Source organism: Capricornis sumatraensis, chromosome 5 (genome assembly GCF_032405125.1).
Source record: "Capricornis sumatraensis isolate serow.1 chromosome 5, serow.2, whole genome shotgun sequence".
Lineage (NCBI taxonomy): Eukaryota > Metazoa > Chordata > Mammalia > Artiodactyla > Bovidae > Capricornis > Capricornis sumatraensis.
In genome coordinates this window covers 14,159,292-14,173,114 of record NC_091073.1, presented here as the reverse complement: position 1 = coordinate 14,173,114, position 13,823 = coordinate 14,159,292, and the positions used below count along the sequence as shown (strand labels likewise).

The following is a 13,823-nucleotide window of genomic DNA, read 5'->3' as shown; positions in this document are numbered from 1 at the left end:
CTAATGTGGATAACCAGTACATATTAATTTTTAATATTAAAAAGTGATCATAAAATATGAACTATTTATATACAGCATGCTTCTGTACTTATAGTCAGAGTCAATATTTTAAAAATAAATCAACTGCTTCCACATGTAATTTTTTTCTGTACATTATAAAATGGCTGCCTGGTAAATATATGAATCTCTAAGAGTTCACAGCTTGAAGTAACTAGGATATGAGCTTTTTCCTTCTTCAAATTTACTATACAAATACAATACACTTACAACAAAATAAATACTTTCTTTAGAAAAAATTTTAAAGTTTGCTTCTATATTCTATCTCTTGACAAGGTATAAAATTTCATTAAGATACATTTAAATATTACTGTAAAGCCTACAAGAAATATCAGTAACTTGTTTTACAAAGCAAAACAAAAAAGTTGGCAGGGATTCAAATACAGTAGATCCAGCAAACAAATGCCATTTATTACAGCAGAGAGCACCAACACCTTACTGGAATAAGAGATTCCTTCAAATATTTATGTAAACATTTTAAATGTTAAAAAATCTCTTCTATCTAGGTAGGGTACAGTTTATTCCTAATATTTATGTAATACCTATACCTAATAATGTGAAATATATAAAGATATCATATTCAGTATTTTCAAACAATTTTAAAACTACATTAAAAGTACTTATAAACAATTAGTAAATATTTTGTCACTCTAACATGTAAACGCTTCAGGGGAGGTAATGAAACTATTCTGAAAGCATCTGAAATATAAGGGAGTACATCACTAAAGCCATGAAAGTCATTAAAAGGGCTGAATAACTTGGAGTAAATCATTCACAGCATTTAAAAGTCAAATGAACCTGAAAGATTAACTATGCTAAATACTCTTAACACTGTTCACAATATACATTTCACATAAAAAGCAGGAAAAGGTATTTTCTCACAGGATTAGACGACATATTAAATATAAGTTCCTTGGGCAGTTAGCAAAAAAACTGAAATTAGAACCCAGGAATTCTTTTTTCGTTTCTGGAACTAGAGCCAATATGCCAAACGACTGGCTCAATGACAATTCACTTAGCTATTTTAGGTGTGAGAATGCCTATTCCCTCAAATACAACCAGCCTGCTTTTACTAAAGACTGGCATCATAAACACAGAGAAGTCAGATTCTTAAGGACAAGCAGGATCTTTTTAAATAGCTTGTCTGGCGTGGCAGAACTGAAATATTATCTCATTTAGCTTTATGGAATTAAACACACTGCCAAGTTGGGGCTTGTGGATGAAATTTTGCCCTTCAATACATTAATCATTACAGATGAATGAACCAAACAGGAAAACAAGATTCTATTCCATTTACCCTTACCAAAGACATTTAAAGTTCATTTCTCATTATAGCTTTTTTCACTAAATATATAAAAAACTGACAGCATAAAACTATAAAAAAACCAAATTTTTATACTTACTGAATAAGGAGGGGTAGGCAGGGAAATTTTAGAAATAAGCTTTAATATGTGTCCATTTCTTTTATGAATAATATGAAAAATAGAAGTATTAATAATTACTGAGTTATTTTCATCCAAATGTTCACACAGAGGAAAAGGATGTGGTAATGGTACACGGGATTCAACCTCAAAGATGTCTTCATCTTGTTCCTCCAACCACGAGTCACTAAGTTTGACAGTTGCCAAATAGGTCTTGTACGAATCCATTCTAGAAGTTATAGCTGCTAATTTTCCTTATTTGCTTTACCAGTTTTCCACTACACTAAAAAGTTCTGTTTACTTTATAAAGATGTACCATAGCAATATGAAAATTTTTCTTTAGCACTATCAAATAAACATAAAAATTAATTCATACAACTAAACAACAAAAGAAAAAAAACCCACAAATAAGAAAAATTAGGTCCCCACCAGTCTTCAGCAAAACAAAACAAAGAAACCAGAAGAAAACAAAAACAAAAAAAAAACAAAACTAAAAGCAAGTAAACATGTTTTTAATTAGAATAATGACTAAAATGTTGAAGAATGAAAGAATGAAAATATAAATATCTAATTAGCTAAACAATAAAACTGCTCTCGCTATCAAATATGTCTGTGGAAGTAAAAGCCTTCCAAGTAAAACCTGGCAGGGAAAGTCAAGTTTGAAGTCTCCATAGCAGCAGTCTTAAGAATCGTAGTTGCAACATTATTTCCCTTGTTCTTGCTGCTTCATTCAATGCTCTTCTGAACTGAGCTATTCAAATAGCCTCTCATGCTGAGCCAAAGGATTCTAGTCAGTGTCCCCTGAGGAAAGGTCAGAACACAGGGTGTGGTTTAATGTCTGTACCTATAGGTACACTGACAGGTGGAATCTGAATTAACACGCCCACAAAAAAGCCTGCCTAACAGGATCCAAGGTCCACGTCAGAGCTCTGAAAAGGATATTTAGATAAGTTTATAAGACTTCTAAGATAAGCCAGTGTTTTTCCATTCCATTAAAACATGTTTTAATTTAAAAATGTAAACTCAAGAAGGTCTGAATCCACATTATCAATCAGTTCTTCAACTATACCCAATAACTGTAACTCTTTGTGGAAAACTAAGTATTTCCTTTTGATATTTCCTTAAAATAATACCAATTCTTTTGAGCAGTCATTAAAACTAAATATAGATGGTTCGGTTATAACCTATTTCTACACTGAATTATTTACAGAGTAGTTGTTAAGGAAAAAAAACAAACCCTCTTTTTAAAAGCTGCACTGTATAATGTACAATAGCTGATAACTATACCACTTAACCCACACTATGAACTCTGACTAAGATTTAACAGCACAAGTTGTATATAGTGGCCCTTTGGTACCTTCAGAAACCTCGACAATAGTTAATAAGCCAGTTACTCGGAATTTTTTTTTAAATTTAAATTTATTTCTTTTAATTGGAGGCTAATTACTTTACAATATTGTATTGGTTTTGCCATACATCAAAAGCTGAACAACATGAAAGTTGTTTTAAATAAATGAAAACTCTTTCACTGTGGTGACTTCTCTCTCCCCAGTAACTAAATATCCTTAACTCACAAAACCTTATCTGCTATGGGAAAATCCCACACTAAACCAAGTCTACCAACAAAAACCCATTTTTATAGCCACTGTGACTACACAAAATATCTTCAGAGGAGTCAATACCCAAACCCTTCACAGTTAGTTAATAATTAGGAGAAAATGACATTTTTTACAGAAAGCTCAGAATCTATAGCAATATGGTTTGGGATGGGGGAGGAGCACTGCTGTCTACAATTCCAGACAGTTCAGTTCAGTCACTCAGTCTTGTCCACTCTTTGTGACCCATGAACCACAGCACGCCAGGCTTCCCTGTCCGAACCAACTCCCAGAGTCCACCAAACCCATATCCATTGAGTCGGTGATGTCATCCAACCATCTCATCCCCTGTCATCCCCTTCTCTTCCTGCCCTCAGTCTTTCCCAACATCAGGGTCTTTCAAATGAGTCAGCTCCTCACATCAGGTGGCCAAAGTATTGGAGTTTCAGCTTAAACATCAATGTCTTACCAATGAACACCCAGGACTGATCTCCTTTAGGATGGACTGGTTGGATCTCCTTGCAGTCCAAGGGACTCTCAAGAGTCTTCTCCAACACCACAGTTCAAAAGCATCAATTCTTCAGCACTCAGCTTTCTTTATACGCCAATTCTCACATCCACACGACCACTGGAAAAACCATAGCATTGACTAGACAGATCTTTGTTGGCAAAGAAATGTCTCTGCTTTTTAATATTCTGTCTAGGTTGGTCATAACTTTCCTTCCAAGGAGCAAGCGTCTTTTAATTTCTTGGCTGCAGTCACCATCTGCAGTGATTTCTGAGCCCAGGAAAATAAAGTCAGCCACTGTTTCCACTGTTTGCCCATCTATTTCCCATGAAGGGATGGGAACAGATGCCATGATCTTTTTGTGCTGAATGTTGAGCTTTAAGCCAACTTTTTCACTCTCCTCTTTCACTTTCATCAAGAGGCTCTTTAGTTCTTCACATTCTGCCATCGGGGTGGTGTCATCTGCATATCTGAGGTTATTGATACTTCTCCCGGCAATCTTGATTCCAGCTTCTGCTTCATCCAGCCCAGCGTTTCTCATGATGTACTCTGCATAGAAGTTAAATAAGCAGGGTGACAATATACAACCTTGATGTACTTCTTTTCCTATTTGGAACCAGTCTGTTTTTCCATGTCCAGTTCTAACTTGCTTCCTGACCTGCATACACGTTTCTCAAGAGGCAGGTCAGGTGGTCTGGTATTCCCATCTCTTTCAAAACTTTCCACAGTTTGTTGTGATCCACACAGTCAAAGGCTTTGGCATAGTCAACAAAGCAGAAAGAGATGTTTTTTTGGAATTCTCTTGCTTTTTTGATGATCCAGCAGATGCTGGCAATTTGATCTCTATTTTTTTTGCCTTTTCTAAAACCAGCTTGAACTTCTGGAATTCTCGGTTCACATATTGCTGAAGCCTGGCTTGGAGAATTTTCAGCATTACTTTACTAGCGCGTGAGATGAGTGCAATTGTGTGGTAGTTTGAGCATTCTTTGGCATTGCCTTTCTTTGGGATTGGAATGAAAACTGACCTTTTCCAGTCCTGTGGCCACTGCTGAGTTTTCCAGATTTGCTGGCATATTGAGTGCAGCACTTTCGCAGTATCATCTTTCAGGATTTGAAATAGCTCAACTGGAACTCCATCACCTCCATTAACTTTGTTCATAGTGATGCTTCCTAAGGCTCACTTGACTTCACATTCCAAGATGTCTGGCTCTAGGTGAGTGATCACACCATCATGATTATGTGGGTTGTGAGGATCTTTTTTGTAGTTTTTCTGTGTATTCTTGCCACCTTTTCTTAATATCTTCTGCTTCTGTTAGGTCCATACCATTTCTGCCCTTTATTGAGGCCATCTTTGCATGAAATGTTCCCTTAGTATCTCTAATTTTCTTGAAGAGATCTTTCATCTTTTCCATTCTAGTGTTTTCCTCTATTTCTTTGCATTGCTCACTGAGGAAGGCTTTCTTATCTCTCCTTGCTATTCTTTGGAACTCTGCATTCAAATGGGTATATCTTTCTTTTTCTCCTTTGCTTTTCGCTTCCCTTCTTTTCACAGCTATTTGTAAGGCCTCCTCAGACAGCCATTTTGCTTTTTTCCATTTCTTTTCCTTGGGGATGGTCTTGATTCCTGTCTCCTGTACAATATCACAAACCTCCATCCATAGTTTATCAGGCACTCTATCTATCAGATCTAGTCCCTTTAATCTATTTCTCACTTTCACTTTACAGTCATAAGGGATTTGATATAGATCATACCTGAATGGTCTAGTGGTTTTCTCCATTTTCTTCAATTTCAGTCTGAATTTGGCAATAAGGAGTTCATGATCTGAGCCACAGTCAGCTCCCAGTCTTGTTTTTGCTGACTGAATAGAGCTTCTCCATCTTCGGCCACAAAGAGTATAATCAATCTGATTTCGGTGTTGACCATCTGGTGATGTCCATGTGTAGAGTCTTCTGTTTTCTTGTTGGAAGAGGGTGTTTGTTATGACCAGTCTGTTCTCTTGGCAGAACTCTATTAGGCTTTGCCCTGCTTTATTCTGTACTCGATGGCCAAATCTGCCTGTTACTCCAGGTGTTTCTTGACTTCCTACTTTTGCATTCCAGTCCCCTATAATGAAAAGGACATCTTTTTTGGGTGTTAGTTCTAGAAGGTCTTGTAAGTCTTCTTAGAACTGTGCAACTTCAGCTTCTTCAGTGTTACTGGTCGGTCTATGCCCCAACTGACCAATTCCAGACAAGGTAATGACAAATCCCTATTTATTATGACTTCTTATATGAGGGTTCCAATAAGTTTTGAGAAGACACCTTAACGTGAAGATAAATCTGATTTTCTTGGGGTTCGGCAGTTACAAAATCATCAATATCCTAGATTTTCAGCTTTATGAACTGGCTGGATCCTTGCTCAGCATTTCAAACACCTTTCAAAATACTCTTTCTCAGCTCTTTCTGCAAATTACAGTTTACTTTGATAATCTGGCCCAATTTCTCTTATTTGAAGCAAAAAAACAAAACAAAACAAAACAAAACAACAACCCTGAAAGTAAGACATATCCTTTTATAAACAGAAATATTTAGGTCAACGCAAGAACTAACTACAAAGAAAAAAGAGAAAAGCTAGGAAAAAAAACCTCAAAAAAGCAGCAAATTAGGATGACGTAGAATGGGGCAAACAGCCCTCACAACAAGAGTACATTAACTGATGGCATAATTCATATTCAGTAAGGTGACCCTGAAATAAAATAATTCACATAACAGTATGTTTGTAAGAGAGTGCCAAACAGCTCTTCCCCAAACAGCATATTAATGGATGGTATATTACATATATTGATGTTCAGACAGGTTACTTGAATTGGAATAATTCAAATAATATATTCTTTTTCTTGAAATTTTAGAAAGTACAAAACACCTTTTGCAATCAAAAACAGTTCAAATGATTTCAATCTTTAAAAGCCCACCCTTTTAATTTTCTAGACTAGCTCATTATTCCCTGGTTTCAGGTAATCAAGATCTGCAATATAGGTTTGAAGGCTATTAATTTGTGGAACAGAGTTATGTTTAGCTTTACTTTAATTGTACAACATCAAGCCATTTAACTTTTTTCCCCAGAAATATTTCCCTCCACTTGTAAAACACTTCTGTTGCGCTCCTTTGTATTTATTTTATTTTTCTAAGTTATTTAAGAGAGGCTAAGTCCTGGCTACAATACCCTGACAGAGCCCTGACTGATGCTGATAAAATACACAACAGGAGCAACACCTAACAGCAAATGTATTTCAACACTTTAGTACAGCTTATGTTTAAGACATAACAAAATGACAAAACAAAATCTTAACAGTACTACTGTTTCATCCTCAGAAAAACGCTCCTTTTTGGAGAAAAATATAGAAACATGTACCTTAAGTTCCATCTTCTAAAAATGATTATTTATAAATTCATGAGAGTTGCCTATAATAAAAATCTTTCTTTGGTAGTAAACCCCTCATTCATTGTTTTCTTCTAACACTGAAAGGAATCTCTTGGTAAATAATCTCCTACAGCTCTAAACTACCTCTGGATTCTAGAAAACTTTAATTGCTAAAAGACTATTTCCACAGAACAGACTGATTGCTATTTGTACTTGACCCAAAAATCAAGAATCTGAAACCACAGTCTCACAGATAACTTTTCTGCAGAACCACAAAGAGACTACTAAATAAAGACCAGGTTAAAGAGATTAACTTTCTACCGGCTTGAGAGTAATCTCTCAGCTCTTTACTCCTAGTCCAACAAAAGCTATCCCAACCTGGGACCTCCCTGGTGGTCCACTGGTTAAGACTCCATGCTCCCAAAGCAGAGGGCGCTGGTTCCATCCTGGTCAAGGAACTAAGATCCCACATGCTGCACAGCATGGCCAAAACCCAAAACCAAGCAAGACTACACTTTAACACAAATGCTTAAAAAGCAAAAACAAAGTTATCCTAACCAACAGGAACTATAATAGGCTGAATACAAGCCTGAATATATGTATAGTAGCCTGTCTTGGCAAAAGAGAAGTGAAATACATCCCAGAAAATGTATTATTATATGGATTTGGACATACCATGGGGCAAATCACTTGTGAAATCTAACACATAAAGTAAAACGTTCCTCACAGATACTATGAAATCAGACTATAAAGGTAGATATCCTGATACTTCATAAGGAAAATGATTATTTATTATTTTATTAAAGCAAGATACATCTATGGAACCTAAGTGAAAGTGAAAAAGTTAGTTACTCAGGTATATCCAACTCTTTGCAACTCCATGAACTGTAGACTGCCAGCCTCCTCTGTCCATGGGATTCTCCAGGCAAGACACTGGAGTGGGTTGCCATGCCCTCCTCCAGGGGATCTTCCCAACCCGGGGATTGAACCCAGGTCTCCCACACTGGAGGTCGATTCTTTACTGTCTGAGCCACCTGGGAAGTCCATGAAACCTAGTGTACCCTCCAAACTTCAAGCTAAGTATAAGGCTTAATTACGATTTTCCAATAAAGTTATTAAAACCAAGCCAGTTTAAAAAAAAAAAAGAACGAATGGACCTTGAATATTTGAAAATATTTACTTATACTACCAGGCGTTTTCACTGCAACTCCTCCCCAACTCCAAACAAAAGCCCACAATCCCAGACAATAATCTCTCTATCCATCCTAAAGGCAGTTTAATCCCTCTGACCCAAAGGTCACATGTTCCCCTTGTGTTCTGGATTCCATCCTCTCCCAGCCCAAGGATCTGGCTTCACAAGGCCCATCCCCTCCAACCTGCACATTCTACTTTTCCACGGCTACTCAGTATTAACATTTGAACCGTAAAAAAAGCATCCTGCCCCTTTCAACTGTTCTGTTTTCTTCACAGCCAGATGTTATGAAATTGCTGTCTCTATTTCTTCACTCCATTTCTGTAACTGTCTGAACTGTGAATTCCTCCTCTATCAACTCCACAAAACTGTTCTCATGAAGGTCACTAATGACACCTATATTGAAATATCCAATGGACACTAAATTCTCAGCCTTCATTACCTTTCCATGGTATCTGACATTTACAGAAAATCACTCCTCACCTGGCTTTTAAGACACTATTCTCTAAAAACAAAACAAAACAAGGACATTATTCTCTTGATTTTCCTTGCTCATTCTCTCAATCTCTCTTGTAGACTGATATACCTTTATTCCCTTTTAAATCTCAGCACTCTACCAGCACAAACATTTAGTTCTCTACACTCTTCAAAACCATAATTTCAAATGTCTTTAAAATTGACGCCAACTTCTAATCTAGTCTCCCAAACTCTAGACTCTAGACAGTATCTTTTCCCTCTATGCACTCTAAAGCTGCACTCATTCTTCATTTCTTTAGTATCACCCATCTCAGTAAATGAAATATACCAATAACAGCTGACCAAAGATCTACATGTGGTTTCTTTCCTCTTCCATTCCTTATCCCCCACATGCAAGGTCACACCAATTTCTATCAAACTCAACTTCCTGCAAGTCTTGAAATCACTTCCCTCTTGCCCTACCTTGATTTCTACCCTCTTCACTTGGAGTATTTTAAGAGTCTCCTGTTTCTGCACATTCAGCATCTCTCCTCACTCTTTTTCAGCCCTATCCACCACCTTGCTACCAGAGGAAATCCCTGTAAAAAAACAAATTGCAGAGTATTTTCTACCAAAAATATTTCAGTTTTTCACCACACTTTTCAGCATAAACTTAAAACTTTTCAACTCAGCCCTCAAGGGACGCTGTGCGGACCGCTGCAAGCCTTCGACCCTCTGCTGCCCACATTCCATCCTGGGTGCTCTTAACACAAAATGACCCACTATCCTCAAACACATGTTGGCTTATGCCAACATGCGATGCCCTTGACACATTTTCTTCTTGACGTATCCACTTAGTTTCTACTACTAAGTCTTTTTCTTAAAAGATTCATTTTCCCTTGAATTACGATTTCACCTTCATTACTTCATGCAAAAAGTGGGCTCAATAAAGGACAGAAATGGTATGGACCTAACAGAAGCAGAAGATATTAAGAGGTGGCAAGAATACACAGAATAACTGTACAAAAGAGATCTTCACGACACAGACAATCACCATGGTGTGATCACTCACCTAGAGTCAGACATCCTGGAATGTGAAGTCAAGTGGGCCTTAGAAGGCATCACTACGAACAAAGCTAGTGGAGGTGATGGAATTCCAGTTGAGCTATTTCAAATCTTGAAAGATGATGCTGTGAAAGTGCTGCACTCGATACACCAGAAAATTTGGCAAACTCAGCAGTGGCCACAGGACTGGAAGAGGTCAGTTTTCATTCCAATCTCAAAGAAAGGCAATGCCAAAGAATGCTCAAACTACTGCACAATTGCACTCATCGCACGCGCTAGTAAAGTAATGCTCAAAATTCTCCAAGCCAGGCTTCAGCAATATGTGAACCGTGAATTCCAGATGTCCAAGCTGGTTTTAGAAAAGGCAGAGGAACCAGAGATCAAATTGCCAATTCCACTGGATCATCAAAAAAGCAAGAGCGTTCCAGAAAAACATCTCTTTCTACTTTGTTGACTATGCCAAAGCCTTTGACTGTGTGGATCACAACAAACTATGGAAAATTCTTCAAGAGATGGGAATACCAGACCACCTGACCTGCCTCTTGAGAAACCTGTATGCAGGTCAGGAAGCAACAGTTAGAACTGGACATGGAACAACAGACTGGTTCCAAATAGGAAAAGAAGTACATCAAGGTTGTATATTGTCACCCTGCTTATTTAACTTCTATGCAGAGTACATCATGAGAAACGCTGGGCTGGATGAAGCAGAAGCTGGAATCAAGATTGCCGGGAGAAGTATCAATAACCTCAGATATGCAGATGACACCACCCCGATGGCAGAATGTGAAGAACTAAAGAGCCTCTTGATGAAAGTGAAAGAGGAGAGTGAAAAAGTTGGCTTAAAGCTCAACATTCAGCACAAAAAGATCATGGCATCTGTTCCCATCCCTTCATGGGAAATAGATGGGCAAACAGTGGAAACAGTGGCTGACTTTATTTTTCTGGGCTCAGAAATCACTGTAGATGGTGACTGCAGCCAAGAAATTAAAAGACGCTTGCTCCTTGGAAGGAAAGTTATGACCAACCTAGATGGCATATTGAAAAGCAGAGACATTACTTTGCCAACAAAGATCTGTCTAGTCAAGGCTATGGTTTTTCCAGTTGTCATGTATGGATGTGAGAGTTGGACTATAAAGAAAGCTGAGCGCTGAAGAACTGATGCTTTTGAACTGTGGTGTTGGAGAAGACTCTTGAGAGTCCCTTGGACTGCAAGGAGATCCAACCAGTCCATTCTAAAGGAGATCAGCCCTGGGTGTTCTTTGGAAAGACTGATGTTTAAGCTGAAACTCCGATACTTTGGCCACCTGTTGCAAAGAGCTGACTCATTGGAAAAGACCCTGATGTTGGGAAAGATTGAGGGCTGAAGGAGAAGGGGATGACAGAGGATGAGATGGTTGGATGGCATCACCGACTCAATGGACTTGAGTTTGGGCAAACTCCAGGAGTTGGTGATGGACAGGGCGTGCTGCGGTTCATGGGGTTGCAAGGAGTCGAGCTACTGAACTGAATTGACTGATTGACTTCACTAAAATTGCTCTTGTCAAGTAAGCAAGGCACTCCCCTCAACCACTTGCATTAGATTTTAGAATCCACTCCTCTGGGTGAAAGTTGACCTGTCAGCATTAACTGACAGAATGATTCACTCCTTTCATTTTCAAAGGTCAGAAAAAGTGCCAGTCAAGAGCATGGTCTCTGAACTCAGTCTGCCTGGCTTCAATTTCTAACTTATACTCACCTATAAGCCTGGGCAAGTTCTCTGGTTTCTATGCTTCTGCCCTGCACGCCTCCATCCCCTGTCTCTATTTAACAAGGTGGTCAAAGTGATCCTTTTGAAAAATATAAGTTAGATCAGTTACTGAAAAAACATCTAATGACTCAAAGCTGGAAACAATCTGTATGTCTTCTGGATAAACAAAGTGGTTCATACTCCTTGGCTCTCAAAAGAAACAAACTATTAACACACGTTGATGCATCCTACATGCATTTTGTTAAGACAATGAAAGGAGACCCAAAGAATGCATAATGCGTGATTTCATTTATGACACTCTGGAAAAGGCAAAGTTATAGGGACAGAACGTAGCTAACAGTTGTCAAGAGCAGGAGGTGGAGGAGGGGCTGCCTGAAAAAGAATGGAGGAGCGCCAGGGAACTTTGTGGAGATGGAACTAGTTTGCATAATGTTTGTGGTGGTAGTTACATAACTCTATGCATCTGTCATAACCAAAAGAACTGTCTACACACAAAATGAAATTTACTGTATGTAAAATTAAAAAAAAAATTAGCTAAAGTGTCAGGGAACCCAAAATGGAATACAAAATGTAACAAATGATCATAACTGTATTAAAATGGATAACAAACCTACACTTCAGGGGTAGGGAGAAAAGATTAATCTAAAATACTCTGAAAAACAGTACTTTCTTTACTGTAAGGCTAAAGACAAAAAAAGTCAATCAGTTCAGTTCAGTCACTCAGTCATGTCTGACTCTGTGACCTCATGGACTGCAGCACACCAGGCTTCCCTGTCTATCACTGACTTCCGGAGCTTGCTCAAACTCATGTCTGTCGAGGTGGTGATGCCATCCAACCATCTTATCAAAAAAAGTGCTATACATAAATATTGTACTCTAGTTAGTAAAACTGTGTTTCCCAGGGGTATAGGTTAGCAACTGTAAAATTACTTTATGGGTATATATGGGTATGAAATTACTTTATGGGTATATATGGGTAACAAATAAGTAAAACTACTATAGATCATGAGAGCCTGGTCTCTCATCTTTGGAGAGCAAAGTTACAAAGGAAAGGGGAAAGGCTAGAAAGAATGCTGTGGTAGTAGTGGTACTAGTTGGGAACTGGAGGTATCAGAATGAACTTACACTTTAATTATACATACAAACAGATACAGAGAAGAAACAGATGCAAACTCTTTTTCAAACTGTCTGCTGAGAGGACCATGACACCTTACTAACAATAAGCACATAGAGCACCCAGGTCCTGGTTTCAAAGTATCATCCTCTAATAACGGGAACGTCTAATAAAATAAAACTTCCTTGGAGAAGGGGCTGGGGCAGGGAAAATACAAGATGGGCCTGGAGACTGTGATAGTGCGAATGTTCAAAGGAGGAAGCACCATGGAAGTGCCCAAGGGCCAACCTGAAAGACTTCTTCACATCAAAGCTATAACACAACTATTACGTACTTGATTATAGATAACCCACTGAAAAAATTAGTAGCTATGAATCCATACGAGGCCTGGTTAGTTAAAATAAATGGGAGTGAAGAAATAGCTCTTACAGAAAAATTCCAGTCAATAAATGAAGAACGGTGACTGATGACAGAATGTCACCACTAGAACATCACAGTAACAACGGCACAGGCAAGATCTACCAGTGGGTGCTAAGACTAGCGGGTGGAAGTTTGAAGAGAAACAGGACATCTGCATAGTATCAAAGTACCTCCCCCCAAATATCTGTTAATTACAAGGGGAAAGTAATAACAGAATGCAGAAACCCAGTAGATACCACAAGTAATTGAGAATAACACCACTAGTAATAAGACATATGCCTTTAACTTTGATACACAGAGAAGGGCACATTCCTCCTGTGGTGTTCTTGTTAAATGCATAAGCTTCATAGAATCATGAGGAAATATCAGACAAAATCAAATCAAGGGACATTCTACTAAGTAACTGGCCAGTTCTCAAATGTCAAGGTCATGCAAGGCAAAGCAAGATTCAGGCACAGTCAGTCTGGAGAAGACGACGACGACACGAGAGTAAATGCACGGTGGGATTCTGGAATAGATCCTAGAACAGAAAAGGACGCTAGCGGGAAAACTGGTAAAATCCAAACAGCTTATAGTATAGTGATGCACCACTTTTTATTTCTAAGTTTTGATAATTACAGTATGGTTACACAAGATGTTAACATTAGGGAAAATTGAGCGAAAAGCACATGGGAACACTTGGTACTACTTTTCTTTTCTGTAAGTCTAAAATTATTTCAAGGGCTTCCCTGATGGCCCAGTGGTTAAAGGATCTGCCTGCCAATGCAGGAGACACGGGTTCAATCCCTAATCAGGGAAGGTCTCACACACCACGGAGCAACTAAGCCACAACCACTGAGCCTGTGCTC

The 13,823-nt window shown here is 38.3% G+C and overlaps 1 protein-coding gene across 2 annotated transcripts in view; it reads right to left on the bottom strand.

Annotated features, from left to right (window-relative positions):
* The window catches only part of AKAP9 (A-kinase anchoring protein 9), a 174,369-nt gene that overhangs the window by 42,384 nt on the left and 118,162 nt on the right, over positions 1–13,823 (bottom strand). The window contains exon 1 of one of the 2 annotated variants that reach the window (XM_068972559.1): positions 1,461–1,706. The exons of the other annotated variant lie outside the window; for it this stretch is intronic. Within the exon in view, the coding sequence (XP_068828660.1) occupies positions 1,461–1,706 (246 nt within the window). Of the gene's footprint in view, positions 1–1,460; positions 1,707–13,823 lie in introns of those variants that run through there. 2 annotated transcript variants of the gene reach the window in all.